We start from the raw sequence: 18,714 nt of genomic DNA on the forward strand, positions 1-18,714 counted from the left end.
CCCTGGGAGTGGATACAGCTCTGTACTCAGCACCTTGGCTTTGGGAAGGGGACAGAAGCCTGACTGTGGAGCCTCCTAGCAACTCAAAGGGAGAAGAGCTAGGGCCTAAGGTCCAGGAGAGAGAAAAAAAAAAAAAACGGTCTCTGTGAGGTTGCAGGGCTGAGTCACCAGGCCTACTGAGAAGGTGACAGAAAGGCCAGTGGGGACAGAAAGAGAAGGTGTCCCCAGAGTAGCAGGAGGCTCACAAGTGAGGGGCCACAGGAGGACCCCAGCAAGCAAGATACCTTCCCGACAGCTGTCACAGCCAGTCTGCACCTCCAGGAGCCTAGCAGGCCCAGGTGCAACCCGAGACACCACTGGGGCAGGCTGTGGGCAGTCAGGCCCGGCTGGGGCCCCTTTCCCAGGGGAAGGGCAGGGAGGAGATGGACGGAGGAGGGGCTGAATTCTAGTCTCCAAGAAACCTGGTGCCTGGAAATCTTGAGTCACAGCAGGAGACACACTCATGCAGGAACAAAGAGGGGAAGGAAGGAGTGAATGACCCAGCAAGAACATACACCCCTGCCCCTGTGCCACTCACAGCTTCTCCAGAGGAGACTGCAAGGAGGGGGAGGAAAGTACACACATGCTTCTTTTTATATAAAGTTATGTATTTAGGTCATGGATTCATGAATATACGAGTCTCTTCTAGCTAGTGGATAATGTAGCTATTTCTTGTATTGTTTGATAATATCAACAAACTCTTCAAAGGGATCTCCAACTGTTTCCCTGTCTAGAAGAAGAGATAAACCAGGGACTCCGCTTTCTTTAGGAAATGCACATGCAGAGGCTATCTGTCCTGTGTTCTTTTGTCCTATCGTCAAGCTCACCAATCCTTTCTTCTACCGGTCAATTGCACAGTTAAACACGTGTAGTGTGGATTTTTCACTTCAGCTGTTTGACTTTTCAGCCCTACAATTTTGTGTTGATTCCTTTTGATAGTTTCTATTTTTACAGACCATTCCCTGCAGTAATCCTCACTTCTTAAGTATCTGCTCCAGCTTTGATAACTGTATGCAGCTGAGTAGCCATCACCCAGTCAAGACACAGAACACTCCCAGCACCCCACACAGTCTCTTCTGCCCCAGTAGTCCTTTCCCACCCACCCCATCAGGACAGGCACTCCATCCCAGGATATATGGGACTCAAATGAGGAATATATATGAGGGCACTTAGGAAAACAGAAGAATAGTTATTCCACAAGTGTGGAGACGCTTTGCACCATTATCAGTAGTCTAAATAAGGAAATGAAAGCATGCGATAGTCTCCAGGGAAGGTGAAAAGATAAAATTAAGTACCAATTTTGACTTTTTGAAACCATCTCAAAACAGGAGGCTGCATCCACAATGACAAGAATTTCTACATGAAACTAGGATGCAACCTCATTCTTTTCTTAAAACTTAATTTAGGACTTCCCTGGGAGCACAAAGGATAAGAATCTGCCTGCCAATGCAGGGGACACAGGTTCCACCTCTGGTGCAGGAAGATCTCACATGCTGTGGAACGACTAAGCCCATGCACCACAACTACTGAGCCAGAGCTCTAGAGCCCTCGAACTGCAACTAATGAGCCCAAGGGCTGGAACTACTGAGGCCGCGTGCCTGGCGCCCACGCTCCGTAACAAGAGAAGCCACTGCATGAGAAACCTGGGCACTGCACTGAAGAGCAGCCCCTGCTCACTGCAACTAGAACAAGCCCACGTGCAGCAATGAAGACCTACCGCAGCCAAAAATATAAATAAATAAATGGATCATATGAAATTTTTTTTTCACAGTTAGGAAAAATAAAACAAAGAAAGACCCACAACATCAGATCAAAACTACTGAATTCCAGGAACCAAAGCTGGACGCACCTGTGCCCATGTGTGTGTGTGAGGCTGGGTTACAGTAAAAATACACTTGTATATTTACAAGTACAAAATATGCTTGGTGGGTTGACCCAGATTCTACTCTTCTAGAAAGTCACCTACTAACGTCATCAGAAAACATATATGGTTTTATTTTCAAATATATTCAATGTAATAATTTTGAAAAAATCAGAAATTTTTAGTTTTAGGAGGCTTATTACTAAATATTATAATAACCACACAGTGGCATACATGCAGCCTTTATTCAATCATTCAACAACCATAGGAGCACCCGCTCTGTGCTGCCTGCTTTAGGTGTCAGGAATATATTGACAGCTAGTGAAAACAAGACAGGTAATAAGTAACATAACATCTCTTAGAGCAGCCAGTCTACCACAGCTGGCTCCCTTCCCCTCCATGAACCTGATCTCCCTCCTTCACCACTTCCTCTTGGGGCAGAAGGTGGGACCAGAACGGCCTTTTCCTGTTTCTACTGCAGTCCTGGGCAAGCAGAAGGGCCAGGGCCCCACAAGATCCATCACACGTTCATCAGCACGGACTCTGTTGTTTTTCTAGCTTTAGTTTCATTACTTTCTGTTCTAATCTGTACTATTTCCTTCCTCTGTTTGCTTTACCTTTAGTATGTTCTTCATTTTCTAGTGTGTCACTGAATAGTATTAGGTTATTGATTTGAGATTTTTCTTCTTCCTTACTGCAGTCATTTATAGGCATAAATTTCTTTCTAAGTTTTCAGCTGCTTTAGCTATATCCCATAAGTTTTGGTATACTGTATCTTCAGTTTCATTTATCTCAAAATATTTAACAATTTCTGTTTTGATATCTTCTTTGACTAATTGGTTATTTGAAAGTGTCTTGTTTAAATTTTATCATAGCTGTGAAGTTCCCCAATCCCTTCCTGTTTGTGATTTCTAATTTCATTCCATTGTGGTGGGAGGGTATGTGTTCTATTATGGCTCTCCTTTTAAATATATTGATATTTGTTTTATGAGCTAGTATATGGTTTATTTGGAGAAGGCAATGGCACCCCACTCCAGTACTCTTGCCTGGAAAATCCCATGGATGGAGGAGCCTGGTAGGCTGCAGTCCATGGGGTCGCTAAGAGTCGGACACGACTGAGCAACTTCACTTTCACTTTTCACTTTCATACATTGGAGAAGGAAATGGCAACCCACTCCAGTGTTCTTGCCTGGAGAATCCAGGGACAGGGGAGCCTGGTGGGCTGCCGTCTATGGGGTCGCACAGAGTCGGACATAACTGAAGTGACTTAGCAGCAGCATATGGTTTATTCTGGAGAATGTTCCATGCACACTTGAGAAGAATGTATTTTGTTCTTGACTGGAGTATTCAATAGATGTCTGTTGGTCTAATTGTTTTATAATGTTGTTCATGTCTACCATTTTCGCGTTGATCTTCTTTCGGTTCATTATGAATCCTTACAGATTAAGGAAGTTACATTTCTAAGTGTGATTTGTGTTCTGAGTACTTTTTTTCTAGTTTGTTTTTATCTTTGTTATGATTCCTTCCCTTTGGCTTTCTTAATTTTTATATATCCTTTAAGCAAGTTTTATAATTTGTTGTCATACTGAAGAAGTTCTTCCCCTCTCCAAAGTGGTAAGAAATTTTTTCTCATATTTTTGCAGTACCCTTCTGGTCTCATATATTACAATTAATTGATTGATCCACCTATTTTTAATTATCCAATAAGAAGAGCATAAGGAAGAAACATCATTCTTTTTCAGAAGTCATCCTAGTTGCTGTATCATCATTATTGAAGAGTTAGTTTTTTATCATTAATAGGAAGTGTCATCATCATAAAACATTATTAAGGAAAGGTTTTAAAGGTTGGGTTTTTTAAAGAGCATCTTTCATTATTAATAAATATGAATTAGATGAGAGAGACAGATCCTGCAAGGAAGACTGAGGTCATCTGAAGGAGGAAAGCCCAGGAGGTGAAGGTCAAGCCTAGGGACATGGGGTCCCGGGTTGTGACAGCTCTTCCAAGTCTTCAGCTCAGTTCCAGATCACAGAACCCCCTTCCTTTGGGTCACTGTGACTCTCTACAGGTCGGACCATTTTTCCTCTTGTTTTCCCGCCAGGGCCCAATGGCATGGGCTTTGTTTGAAGGCTCTTCCCTCATCACTGTATTTGTTCTGTGCCTCTTTGTGTCTCTTAAGGACTACGAGCTCGTTGAGAACAGGAATTAGGACTTCCTTTCTAAGTTCTAGGGGCCCAGGTGGTGCTGTTCAATAGAGTAATCACCAGGTCCTTATGGGAATGGAGCACTTCAAACAGCTTCTCTGAATCAAGATGTGTTGCAAGTGAAAAATACGTTCTGAATTTCAAAGACAATATTTAAGAAAAAAAAGTCCAGCAGTATTTTATGTTGATTGTTGTTGTTTAGTCACTAAGTCATGTCCAACTGTTTGCGACCCCATGGACTGTAGCCTGCCAGGATCCTCTATCCATGGGATTCTCCAGGCAAGAATACTGGAGTGGGTAGCCACTGCCTTCTCCAGGGGATCAGGGGATCATTCCCTTCTCAGGGGATTTTCCCCACCCAGGGGTGAAACCTGGGTCTCCCGTGTGGCAGACAGACTCTTTACCATCTGAGCCACCAGGGAAACTCCTGAGCTTCCCTGTACCCCATTTTCTCCCCTCTTCCTATAGAGCCCCAACCGCCCCCAGGCTTTCCCATGCTGGTGGGGTCTTCTGAGGCTGCAGAGCCCCTCCTCATCCGATTGTGTGGCCCCACACTGCCCCTTGCCCTGTCCATCCCCACACCTCTTCAACACATTTCCCCTTAGGCCAAGCTAGCTTCTCCACTGGGCACAGCAGGCTGCAGGTTAGGGTCCATGATCCCATCAGTGGCCCATGAAAAATTTTTCAGTATATATGTAGAATCTAGAGAAATGGTACAGATGAACCTATTGCAGGGCAGGAGGAGAGACACAGATGTAGAGGACACACATCTGGACACGGGACGGGGGCGGAGGTGGGGGAGGGAGGGATGGGATGAACTGAGAGATTGGGATTGACATATACACACCGCCACGTGTAAAATAAATAACTAGTGCGAACCTGCTGTATAGCACAGGGAATTCAGCTTCATTCTCTGTGATGACCTGGAGGATTGAGGATGTCTAAGAGGGAGGGCTATGTGTATACATATAGCTGATTCATTTCATTGTACAGCAGAAAATAATACAATATTGTAAAGCAATTATACTCCAATTTTAAAAAAAATCTTGAAATCATACAAAACTATTTGCATAGAGTTCAGTCTCAGTTATATTCATCTTTATACCTATTGAGTCCGAAATGTAATCTTTAATTATTTTTGTAAGCAAGAAGGGGCCTAGAAAGCCCAAAGGTGCTGACAGCAGACAGAGTCATAATGAGGCCATGAGTGTGCTCCTTCAAGGTTCCCATAAAACCCTGAGCCAACTTGACTGGCCTCACACCCAGCCCTGTTCCCCAGTAGCACCTGAATCTTTCCTATTTGGGGACTTGAAGGTCAATAGTAATTCACTGTCCTCTGACACTCCAGTGTTGGCTGAGGTTGGTAGGAAGAGTCAACAGGTGGAGGACGAGAGGGCCTCGTATTTAAAGCTTGACTGAAGGATGAAGCTCAGCTTGTGCCCACACCCTTGTGACCCTTGACCTAGATGAGGCCTCCCCTCACAGGACTCCCCCTGCAGCCCAGGGAGGCCAGGGTGGGCCTTGCAGAGGCCCTGCAAGGACAGCTCTGAACACTCAGCAGGAGCCCGGGGGCTGCAGGGCACAAGCCTGGATCCTTCTCCCGCCCAATGAGGGGGACTGAGGGGATCCTGACCTGCAGACAGCAAAAGCCTGTCCCCTCTCCACTGTCTTGTCAGGAGACCTGGGACAGGAGCTTGCCCCTTCCTCCTCCTCATCCAGCCAGCTGTCCCTGTTGGGTCCCCTACGTCATCCCTGTGTCTGTACCCAGGTGCCCTGAGAGGAAGCTCGTGGCCATGGCCTGTACCCCCTGGAGCAATGTCAAGTGTGTGGACCAAGAATCAGGTACCCTGGCCCATGAGGAGACTCCCTCTCCCTCCTCAAGCAGTTCACACACACATACACACACTCACACACACACTTTTACAAATAAGCATTATACTTAGTGCAAACAAACAAAAAATCAGATCACAGGATCAAACGTTAAGGAACTATCCTCAGGTTTTAAAAGACATTGATCTTTTGTGTATTAACTATAGGTTTTGTTTTGTGAAGCCCAAGAATACTGAACTCTTGCCTGGAAAATCCCATGGACGGAGGAGCCTGGTGGGCTGCAGTCCAGGGGGTCGCTAAGAGTCGGACACAACTGAGAGACTTCACTTTCACTTTTCATTTTCATGCACTGGAGAAGGAAATGGCAACCCACTCCAGTGTTCTTGCCTGGAGAATCCCAGGGACGGGGGAGCCTGGTGGGCTGCCGTCTCTGGGGTCGCAGAGAGTCGGACACGACTGAAGTGACTTAGCAGCAGCAGCAGCAACAGCAGCCAGAATACTGAAGTAGGTAGCCTATCCATTCTCCAGGGGAACCTCCCAACCCAGGAATTGAATCAGACTCTCCTGCACTGCAGGGGAGTCTTTACCAGCTGAGCTACCCAGGAAGCCCTACATATGGCAACTTATATCTATAACAGTCTATTTTAAGTTGATAACAAGTGTGATCCCATTCTAAAGCTCATCATTTTTAGTCTCCTACCCCCAACATTGTACATTTTTGATGTCACTTTTCACATCTTTGCCTCTTGAATATCCCTTTGTTAATTATTGTAATCATAGTTATTTTTACTGCTTTTGTCTTTAAGCTTCATATTAGCTTTATAGGTAATCAAACCAGTACTGTTACTAAATATTTACCTTCCAGTGAGATTTATTCTTTCATATCTGTTCTTGTTATTATTTGATGGCTTTTATTTTCAGCTTAAAAAAATTTTTTTTAACATCTGTTTTAAGGCCAGTTTAGTGATTAACTCCTTTAGCTTTTGTTTGTCTCACCATAACCATAATGTGCTCAGTCATGTCCGACTTTTTGGAGCCCACCAGGCTCCTCTGCCCATGGAATTTTCCAGGCAAGAATACTGGAGTGAGTTGCCATGTCCTCCTCCAGAGGATCTTCCCCACCCAGGGCTGGAACCTGCATCTCCTGAGTCTCCTGAATTGGCAGGCGAGTTCTTTAGCACTAGCGCCGCCTGTCTGGAAAACTGTTTTGTTTATGAATAATCACTTTGCTATGAAGAGTATTACTAGTTAGACGTTTTTTTCCTTTTAGCATTTTGAATATATTTTGCCACTCCCTTCTGACTTGCAATTTTTGTGCTGAAAAGTCTGTTGATAGCCTTATGGGGGTTCCCTTGTAGGTAACAAGTTGTTTTTCTCTTGCTGTTTTTAATATTCTCTCCATTATCTTTAACTTTTGACATTTTAATTATAATGTGTCTTAGTAAGGATCTCTTTAAGGCAGCAGCAGCAGCAGCAGCAGCAGCAGTAAGGATCTCTTTAAGGTCCTTATTTGGAACTTTCTGAGCTTCCTATATCTAGGTGTCTGATTCCTTCCCCACATTAGGTAAGTTTTCAGCCATTATTTAATCACATAAGTTTTCTGCCCCTTTCTAGTTCTCTTTTGGAGCCCTATAATGCAGTATTGCCCTATAATATCCTTTAATGTTGTCCCATAAGGTTCTGAAGCTATCTTCACTGTATTTCATTCTTTTTCCTCTCTGATGTTCTGATTGGGTGAGTTCCACTGCCTTGTCTTTTTTAAAACATTTTTTAAAATATATATTTGCCTATTTATTTGGTTGCATCAGGTCTTAGTTTTGTCACATGGGATCTTTTGTTGCAGTGCATGGACTCTCAAGTTGTGGTGTGTGAGGTCAGCAGTTGCAGCATGGGCTTAGTTGCACCGTGGCATATGGGACCTTAGTTCCCTGACTGGGGATTGAACCTACATCCTCTGCATTGCTTTCTGGTAGCTCAGCTGGTAAAGAATCCACTTGCAGTGCAGGGGACCGCAGTTCAATTCCTGGGTCGGGAAGATCTGCTAGAGAAGGGATAGGCTACCCACTCCAGTAATCTTGGGCTTTTCTGATGGCTCAGCTGGTAAAGGATCCACCTGCAATGTGGGAGACCTGGGTTTGATCCTTGGGTTAAGAGGATCCCCTGGAGAAGGGAACGGCTACCCATTCCAGCATTCTGGCCTGGAGAATTTCATGGACTGTATAGTCCAGTTCAGTTCAGTCACTCGGTCCTGTCCAACTCTTTGCGAACCCATGAATTGCAGCACGCCAGGCCTCCCTATCCATCACCAACTCCCGGAGTTCACTCAAACTCACGTCCATCCTGTCAGTGATGCCATTCAGACATCTCATCCTCTGTCGTCCCCTTCTCCTCCTGCCCCCCCATCCCTCCCAGCATCAGAGTCTTTTCCATTGAGTCAACTCTTCACATGAGGTGGCCAAAGTATTGGAGGTTCAGCTTTAGCATCAGTCCTTCCAAAGAACACCCAGGACTGATCTCCTTTAGAATGGACGGGGTGGATCTCCTTGCAGCCCAAGGGACTTTCAAGAGTCTTCTCCAACACCACAGTTCAAAAGCATCAATTCTTCGGTGCTCAGCTTTCTTCACAGTCCAACTCTCACATCCATACATGACCACTGGAAAAACCATAGCCTTGACTAGATGGACCTTTGTTGACAAAGTAATGTCTCTGCTTTTGAATATGCTATCTAGATTGGTCATAACTTTCCTTCCAAGGAGTAAGCATCTTTTAATTTCACGGCTGCAATCACCATCTGCAGTGATTTTGGAGCCCCCAAAATAAAGTCTGACACTGCTTCCCCATCTATTTCCCATGAAGTGATGGGATCAGATGCCATGATATTATTTTTCTGAATGTTGAACTTTAAGCCAACTTTTTCACTCTCCTCTTTCACTTTCATCAAGAGACTTCTTAGCTCGTCTTCACTTTCTGCCATAAGGGTGGTGTCATCTGCATATCTGAGGTTATTGATATTTCTCCCGGCAATCTTGATTCCAGCTTGTGCTTCTTCCAGTCCAACGTTTCTCATGATGTACTCTGCATAGAAGTTAAATAAGCAAGGTGACAATACACAGCCTTGACATACTCCTTTTCCTGTTTGGAACCAGTCTGTTGTTCCATGTCCAGTTCTAACTGTTGCTTCCTGACCTGCATACAGGTTTCTCAAGAGGCAGGTCAGGTGGTCTGGTATTCCCATGTCTTTCAGAGTTTTCCACAGTTTATTGTGATCCACACAGTCCATGGGGTCGAAAATAGTCCGACACGACTGAGCGACTTTCACTTTCACTTTCCCCTGCATTGTAAGCTGGAGTCTTAACCACGGACCACCAGGGAAGTTTCCACTGCTTTGTCTTTGAGATGACTGATCCTTTCTTTACTTTACCTAGTCTGCTGCTGAACCCTTCTATTGTTTGTCAGTTCAGTTATTGTATGTTTCAGCTCTGTGGCTTCTATTTGACAGTTTCTTATATTTTCCATCTCTTTGTTGAAGTTCTCACTGTATTCATCCATTCTTCTCCCCAGTTCAGCAAGCTTCTGTATGACCATTACTTTGAACCCTTTATCAACTAAATTATTTATCTCCATTTCATTAAGGCTTCTTTCTAAGGCTTTATCTATTTAGTCACTTGGAACAGGTTTCCCTGTTTCTTCATTTTGCTTGACTCTCTGTGTTTGTTTCTAGACAGTAGATGAAACAACCACCTCTCTCCCAGTCTTGAAGGAGTGGCCTTGTGTAGGAAATGAATTTTTTATTCAGCCTTCTCTTAGTCATCTCCCAATCTCTTGGGATTGTTGAAGCAGCCTACTATATTTTTTAAGAGTTCCCAGTAGTTGAGCATGTGCCAAGACCTGTCCTACTGCAACGGAGCAGGACACTATGGTCCTTGCCCCTCCCCCCACTACGTCCTCTGCCTGCCTCTTGTCTATGGAAAACTTCAGTCCAAGAATAAGTTTCATCAAAGAAGTGAGAAATGCAGAAACAAAGGAAAATAGTCAAAGGAGACCAAACAATAATAATGTAGTCATTAAGCTTAGTCAAGGATCTTTAGTTCTTTATCAAGGGCTATAGATAATATTCTGAGCCATATCCTGTGAGCTGTCTTTTTTTAAAAATTAATTTAATTGGAGGCTAATTACAATATTGTAGTGGTTTTTGCCATACATTAACATGAATCAGCCATGGGTGTACGTGTGTTCCTCATCCTGAACCCCCTCCCACCTCCTTCCCCATCCCATCTCTCAGGGTCATCCCCGTGCACCGGCCCTGAGCACCCTGTCTCATGCATCATACCTAGACTGGCGATCTAGTTAACTATGATAATATACATGTTTCAAGGCTATTCTCTCAAATCATCCCACCCTCATCTTCTCCCACAGAGTTCAAAAGTCTGTTCTTTATATCTATGTCTCTTTTGCTGTCTCACATACAGGGTTATCATTACCATCTTTCTAAATTCCATATATATTTGTGTTAGTATACTGTATTCGTGTTTTTCTTTCTGACTTACTTCACTCTGTATAATAGGCTCCAGTTTCATCCACCTCATTAGAAGTGATTCAAATGCACTCTTTTCAATAGCTGAGTAATATTCCATTGTGTATATGTACCACAGCTTTCTTATCCATTCATCTGCTGATGGACATCTAGGTTGCTTCCGTGACCTAGCTATTGTAAACAGTGCTGCGATGAACATTCGAGTACACATGTCTCTTTCAATTCTGGTTTCCTTGGTGTGTATGCCCAGCAGTGGGATTGCTGGGTCGTATGGCAGTTTGATTTCCAGTTTTTAAAGGAATCTCCACCCTGTTCTCCATAGTGGCTGTACTAGTTTGCATTCCCACCAACAGTGTAAGAGGGTTCCCTTTTCTCCACACCCTCTCCAGCATTTATTGTTTGTGGACTTTTTGATAGCAGCCATTCTGACCGGTGTGAGATGGTACCTCATTGTGGTTTTGATTTGCATTTCTCTGATAATGAGTGCTGTTGAGCATCTTCATGGTGAGCTGTCTTACAGATACCCTAAGTGGAGAAGTTAACTACATGATGACCAGACTGTACCCAGGATATGAGGTGCCACAATTCCAAGAACTGGCCTCAGAGAAATGGAGACAAATGGACCCTGGAACTGTACCTAAAACAATCAAGATGATGCTGGTCAGACCACCGATGACCAATTTGAAGATGACTATCAGAGCTGACTCTGCTGTTTCTATATGTGGTTCCCTTCTCACTTCTGTCTGTAAAAGCTCTTGCCCACAGGTTGCCAGTGGGGGCGGGGAGTCGGCCTTCGGATAGATGTTCACCACTCTCACCCCCGAGTTGTCCGCATCTGAAATAAAGCAAACTTTCCTTACCACCAACCTGGCCTGCTTATTGGCTTTTGGGCAGAGAGCAGCCAGACCCACACACACACTTTCAGTAACACTATCCCAAAAGGGAAGGTCTCAGTGCCTAGATTCAGGTTGACTGGAAGTCAGCCACATACACACACAAAGAAATTTACAGGCCAATATTCTTGATGAACACAAATGCAAAAGTCATCAACAAAATTTAGAAAGCTGAATTCAACAATACATTAAAAGGACCATACAACATAATCAGTGGGATTTATTCTAAGGATGCAAACTATGGTTCAAAATTTACAAATCAAAAAAAAAAAAAAATCACAGATCAGTCAATGTGATATACCACATTAATAAAATGAAGAATAAAAGTCATATGATCATCTCATATGCATTTGACAAATTCAATATTGATTTACGATACAACTCTCAACAAAGCAGACGTAGAGGAAATACACCTCAACATATAAAACCCTGTGTGACAAGGCCACAGCAAACACCACATTCCATAGTGAAAAGCTGAAATTATCTCCTCTAAGATCAGGAACAAGATACAGACACTCACTTTTGTCATCTTTATTTAACATAGTATTGGAAGTCCCAGCCAGAGCAATTAGGTAAGAAAAAGAAATAAAAAGCATCCAACTAGGAAAGGAGGAAGTAAAAGTGTCCCATTTTGCAGGTGACATGATATTATGTATAGACAATGCTAAACACTCCATTTAAAAAAACCTCTTAAGACTAATAAATGAAGCCAGTATAGCTACAGGATAGAAAAATCAATATGAAAACATACGGTGCGTTTCTTTACATGAATAACAAACCAGCAGAAAGAGAAATAAGAAAACAATCTAATTTACAATGGCATCAAAAAAATAAAATTCCTACGAATAAGTTGAATAAATTTAGCCAAGGAGGTCAAAGACCTGTACATTGAAAACTGCACAAATAAATGGAAAAACAGTCCATGCTTATGGATTTAAATAATCAATATTTTTGAATGTCCATATACCCATAGATATCTAGAGATTCGATGCAATTTTTATCAAAATTTCAATGGCACTTTTCACAGAAATAAGACAAATAATTAAAATTTTTACAGAACCACAAAAGACTCCGAAGAGCCAAAGTAATTTTTTAAGAAAGATAAGGAAGGCTGGTGGCATCTTGCTTCCTGATTTCAAACTATGCAAGTGAAAGTGTTAGTCGCTCAGTTGTGACCGACTTTTCGACCCCATGGACTATAGCCAGTCAGGCTCCTCTGTCCATGGAATTTTCCAGGCAAGAATAATAGAGTGGGTACCCATTCCCTTCTCCAAGGGATCTTCCCAACCCAGGGACCAAATCTGGGTCTCCCCCACTGCAGGCAGATTCTTTACCATCTGAGTCACCAGGGAAGCCCTGTATTGGAAAGGGAGAGTCTTAACCACTGGACCACCAGGGGCGTCCCTTAATGAAGGATTTTTGCATGTATATTTATAATAGATGTTGATCAGTATTTTTTTTTTTTTTTGGTAATGTCATTGTAAGTTTTGGATACCAGGGTTGTGCTGGCTTTATAAAACAGTGAAGAACTGTTGCCTGTTCATATTTTCTGAAAGAATTTGTATAAGACTGATATTATTTTTTCTATGAATATTTATAGAATTCCTCAATGAAACTACATGGGCCTGCAGTTTTCATTGCTGTAAGATTTTAAGTGATGAATTCTAATCCATAAAAGATATAGGATTAATCAGATTTTCTTTTCATCTTGTGTCTGTTTTGCTAAGTAATATTTTCAAGGAATTTGTCCATTTTATTCAAGTTGTCAAATTTATCAGCATTAAATTATTCCTAAGTTCCCCTTATTGTCCTTTCTATGGCTGCAGAGTTTGTTATAATATCTTATCATTAATTGTTGATATTGGTATTTTTTGGTTTTGGGCCTTTTTTCTTTTAAAATTTGGTTTGTTAATTTTGTTAATCATTTCAGAGAATCAACACTTGGTTTGTCAATTCCTTTCATTATTTGTATTCTATTTCATTGATTTTTTTTTAAACTTTACAATATTGTATTAGTTTTGCCAAATATCGAAATGAATCCGCCACAGGTATACCTGTGTTCCCCATCCTGAACCCTCCTCCCTCCTCCCTCCCCATACCCTCCCTCTGGATCGTCCCAGTGCACCAGCCCCAAGCATCCAGTATCGTGCATCGAACCTGGACTGGCGACTCGTTTCATACATGATATTATACATGTTTCAATGCCATTCTCCCAAATCTCCCCACCCTCTCCCTCTCCCACAGAGTCCATAAGACTGATCTATACATCAGTGTCTCTTTTGCTGTCTCGTACACAGGGTTATTGTTACCATCTTTCTAAATTCCATATATATGCGTTAGTATACTGTATTGGTGTTTTTCTTTCTGGCTTACTTCACTCTGTATAATAGGTTCCAGTTTCATCCACCTCATTAGAACTGATTCAAATGTATTCTTTTTAATGGCTGAGTAATACTCCATTGTGTATATGATTTCTACTCATATTATTATTTTTTCCCTATTCTTTTGAGTTCAATTTGCACTTATTTTATGGTGATTTAAAAATGTGAATCTTCAGGTCGCTTTTTTTCCTTTAATTTAAAAAAATTGTACTCCCCATTTCTCCCAAACCCCTATTCTTTTTAATAGAACATCTTTAATTGGAAGAGCTTCCCAGGTGGCACCAGTGGTAAAGAACCCACCTGCCAATACAAGAGACTTAAAGAGATGTGGGTTCAATCTCTGGGTCGGGAAGATTCCCTGGGGGAGGGCACGACAACCCACTCCATTCTTGCCTGGAGAATCCCTTGGACAGAGGAGCATGCATGGCAAGCTACAGTCCAAAGGGTTACAAAGGGAAGTGACTTAGCATGCACTCACACTTTAATTCCGAGAAAGTGATGGCACCCCACTCCAGTACTCCTGCCTGGAGAATCCCATGGATGGAGGAGCCTGGTAGGCTGCAGTCCATGGGGTCACTAAGACTGAGCGACTTCACTTTCACTTTTCACTTTCATGCACTGGAGAAAGAAATGGCAACCCACTCCAGTGTTCTTGCCTGGAGAATCCCAGGGATGGGGGAGCCTGGTGGGCTGCCATCTATGGAGTCGCACAGAGTCAGACATGACTGAAGTGACTTAGCAGCAGCAGCAGTAGCACATTTTAATTGAAAACTGCAGTTTAAGTACTGTGTTAGCAGCTTTTCACAAGTTTCCATTTAGTATATATTCACTACTATTTGTTTTGAAATTCAAAAAAATATTCTTTTGATTTCATCTAAGAACCATAATGATTTGAAGGATGTTGCTTAATATTCAAATTTTGGAGTCTTTTTCTAGAGACCATTCTTGACTAGCAATGTAATTTCATTAAAGTCAGAAAATAGAGTTTATATTTCATTGCTTTTAAACTTATTTAGACTTTTTAAATTGTCTAGAATGTGGTCTATCTTAGTGGAAGTACCACATTCATCAAAAAAGAATGAGACTTCATTAGATGTTGCAAGCGTGCTCTCTGAATGTCAATTAAATCAAGATGGTTGATTTTTCTTTTTCTTTTTCTTTTTTTTTTTTTAATTTGGTCTCTCTGTGCAGCTTCGAGGATGTTAGTTTCTCAACCAGTGAACCTGTTGTGCCCTCCATAAGACAGCAGGGTCCTAACCACTGAACGGTCAGGGGAATTCCCATTATGGTTGACAGCGTTACTTCTGTTGTTGTTTAGTGGCTAAGTTGTGAGAGACTCTGCAACCCCATGGACTATAGCCTGCCAGGCTCCTCTATGGGATATTCCAGCAAGCATGCTGGAGTGGGTTGCCATTTCCTCCTCCAGGGGAGCTTCCCCAGCCTAGGGATCTAACCTGTGTCTCCTGCATTGGCAGACAGATTCTTTACCACTGAACCACTGGGGAAGCCCGATAATGTTACTACCCTTTATCATTTTCATTAAAGGGTGATATGATAGTCCTTTGATTTCATCAATTTTTGCTTTATGTATTTTTAAAGCTCTTTTACTAGGCACAATATATTTATGGTTAAGATGTCTTCCTGATGAATTGACACTTTTAACACTACAAATGTACATTTAAAAAATCTTTGGTAACATCAGATGAAAACTTGAAATAGTCTTCTATGGACCTGGGCAATCCTTCAGCATTGACATTCAGTTATCTCTGTTCTGTCCCCAGCTTGCCGGTCACATTTCCCACCACCCAGATCAATACCCCCATGCCCCTCAGAGCAGGACAAAACATTAACATTAGTGCAGGCATCTTAGAACCCACACCACCCACGCATTCAGGGGGAGTCCTGTCTGCAGCCTGCTGAGTAGCCCTGTGCAGGGGCTGTGGGGCACCGGGGACAAGGCGAGGTCCTTCCTTTCCTCAGGGCAGTTTGGCCACAGGAACCTGAGGCAGAGACAGCGATTCCTGTAAAGTCACCAAGGTGAAAAGAGCCTGGAAGGGCTGCAAGGCAGATGTGACAAGACTCCCAGTGGCAGGGAACAGGTGTGGACATGGAGGGAAAAGTCCCACAGTGCCAGGATCACAGACAAGGACGAAGTCAAAGTAAGGGGAGTCGGCGGGTGGGGCTGGAATGGACGAGGAAGAGGCTTCCTGGTGTGTAATCTCCATTGCACGGTGTTTGAGAGACAACCACTGGGGTGCACCGGGTGCGGTGGAGATGTGAGACTTTGCCACTCACAGACTTGTGGTGTGTGTGTGGAGGGTGAGTTGGGGCTGTTAGAGAGAGACAGAGACAGAGGAGGGAGACAGGAGGGCTGCGGTGGAGCAGCAGCATGGGACAGAAGAGAGGGAAACAAGGAAACTTCCCTCGTGGTTCAGTGGTTAGGATGCCGCACTTTCACTGCAGGGGTCAAGGTTGGATCGTAGGTTGGGAACCTTGATTCCTGCAGCCTTTGAGCCTTGGCCAATTTAAAGAAAGAAAGGAACTGAGAACGGAGGATGGGTTGTGGAAGTGTCTTCAGTTCGGCTAGCAATTTGTCCACCGCTACCAAGCTGGTGAAGTTCAGAGATGAGTCCGGACTGGGGATTTCCTTTCATGCTTCTTACCACTTACTTCCCGCAAGTGATGCAATACTGTTAGCTGGGTTTGCAGAATCTAGTTGGACCTTGCTGCGTGCCCATGTGACTTCCCGGAGCTGATGTAAGTGTTTTAGGGTCTAGTTTGATTTTCACTCTCCCTTGATAGGTCACCCAAAACAACACTACTCTTTCCTCCCTGGGGACAAATGGGCCCTAAAAGCTGCACCGTTTCTTTTTTGTTTGTTTGTTTTTGTTTTTTTTTTAACAAAAGATTCTTTAAATTCTATAGTGCTTTACAATTTTCAAGCGATTCACACACAGGATTTCATATAATCTCACAATAACTCTTCTTTTCCCCTCATCCCTATCTTGCCCTCCCTGCTTCCCTCTCCTCACTGGTAACCACCAGGTTTTCTCTGTATCCCTGAGTCTGCTTCTTTTTTGTGTGTTACTCACTAGTTTGTTGTAATTTTTATATTGCACGTTTAAGTGTAAGTAACGTGGAAGTAACATCATACAGGGTTTCTCTTTTACTCTAAACCTCATCAGCTATGACAAAGCCATAGCCTCAGACTTGTTCTCAAGGTCTTCTTGTGCTCTGAGACCTGTTTCTTCTAAGATTTGTGTGGCTGTGGGTAGTTGTTTTTACAAGTAAAAAGAGAGCTAGGTTAACAGTAGACCCTTCCGCCTGGAGTTCAGGGCAGCCATTAAATAGTTTTTTCAGAATGCATGCCACACCTGTTTCAGACTCAAAACAGAAATCAAAATAACATCTTCAGACCCTTTCCTCCTAAACTAGACAGAGCCCCTGAGGCTAGCCGCCTGATTACTGGGGATTTACCCTGTAACCCCTGTGGGTTGCTGCGGAAGAAAGTAGAAGGAATTTGCAAAATGACCTACAGCAGCCGAGAAGGGGTGCTGAATGCAAGGGAGGGTGGGAAAGCTACTTTTCTGTAAAAATCGAGGGGAAGAATAGATGCGATGAGCATATTCTAGAATCTCAACAAAAAAGGGGAGGGGAGAGGGAAAAGAAGAAGGGAGACGGGAGGGAGGAGCGGGGAAGGAAGGGGAGCAGAGAGGCTTGCAAAGGAGTTTTCCATTCTTTTTCCTTTGGAATTTACTTCTGGGACAGCCAGACAAGCCTAGGACCGGGACTGAGAACACGGGCTCTTCTCCCTCTGGGCCCGGGTCTGTCCTGCCAGGCCCTGAACCTGCTCCTTCCCCCCATTCAGCCCACGGTAGATCTCGCTCGGACAGGCCCCGGCCGCAGCTGACCCGGGCAAGCACGCCGCCGGGCCTTTTCCCGCCGCCATTTACCGGCCACCAGGCGCGCCTTCCGGAATGGTACCCGCGGTGGTACTCACCCACAACACGACACCCATGACGAAGACGAGGTACCCGAACCGAAGTTTGGGGCCACCGGCGATCGAGGAGGTCAGTGCCCTCCATCCCCGCTGCCGTTTGCGGTCGGGCAGCATTCGCTGTCGAGGTCCCTACAGGTTGATGGTAGGCACAGTCATGAGGAATCTTCACGGTCGTCAGTGGAACTTGGAAAGCCGGCCTCTGATGACCAGACCTCGGAGCTCTTCTGTATACCTCCGCTCCCGAGCACTGTACTCACGCTTTCAGAGAAAGCAAGCGGAGGTGGCCCTGCCTTGTCTTACTCAGGATATTGCTCAATCAGTGCCGGAAAAATAAGAATCTCCGTCTCTCTCTCTAGACTGCGAGTTGAACGCAGCCTGCGTGCGTGCTCAGTCGCTCAGTCGTGTTCCACTCTTTGCTGACCCCATGGACTGCGGCCCACCAGCCTTCTCTGTCCATGGGCTTTCCTAGACAAGAATACTGGAGTAGCTTGCCATTTCCTCCTCCAGGGATCTTCCCGATCCAGGGATGGAACTCTCCTCTCCTGCATCTCTTGCATTGGCAGACGGATTCTTTACCAGGGAGCCACCTGGGAAAGCCGAAGCAGGCAGAGTTGGCAATAAAGGTTCTTCTTGAACCGGATCCCTTCTCAGGGGCAACGACCCTCCTGAGCTACCTCTGGTCCTCTGACTACCGCCTTCTACTGGCTCTCAGCTTCTGCTCCTCCCACGCTCATCAACAGTATGGGTGCAGGTGAGGGGTATCACTGCCTCCAGAGTCACGTGGCAGCTCTGTGCCAGGGGAAAGTTGTTGAATCAGAGGTTTGCTCTTAGCATCTTAGTAGCCAGGTGCCTGACTGGAGCAGATACTCAGTGAACAGGTGGGTGGACAGAATGAAGGTCACAAAGACGGCCGTCGGTGGGTCTGAATTCAGGTCACAAATAGGCTTCGGATCTCCTCCATCACTACCTGTGC

General features: G+C 44.1%; 1 protein-coding gene across 6 annotated transcripts in view; it reads right to left on the reverse strand.

The window, feature by feature from the left end:
* The window catches only part of LOC147367378 (tumor necrosis factor receptor superfamily member 10A-like), a 38,821-nt gene extending 20,337 nt beyond the window's left edge, over positions 1-18,484 (reverse strand). For all 6 annotated transcript variants that reach the window (XM_086416373.1, XM_086416372.1, XM_086416370.1 and 3 more), the window contains exon 1: positions 17,742-18,484. In XM_086416373.1, coding sequence (XP_086272499.1) covers positions 17,742-17,855 — 114 coding nt within the window. In that variant the 5' untranslated portion in view covers positions 17,856-18,484. The remainder of the gene's footprint in view (positions 1-17,741) is intronic.
* Between the last annotated feature and the right edge of the window lie 230 nt (positions 18,485-18,714).

The sequence above is a fragment of the Bos grunniens genome, chromosome 8 (assembly GCF_055505025.1).
Source record: "Bos grunniens cultivar Pamir isolate PY7600 chromosome 8, Bosgru_T2T1.0, whole genome shotgun sequence".
NCBI classification, from domain to species: Eukaryota; Metazoa; Chordata; class Mammalia; order Artiodactyla; family Bovidae; genus Bos; species Bos grunniens.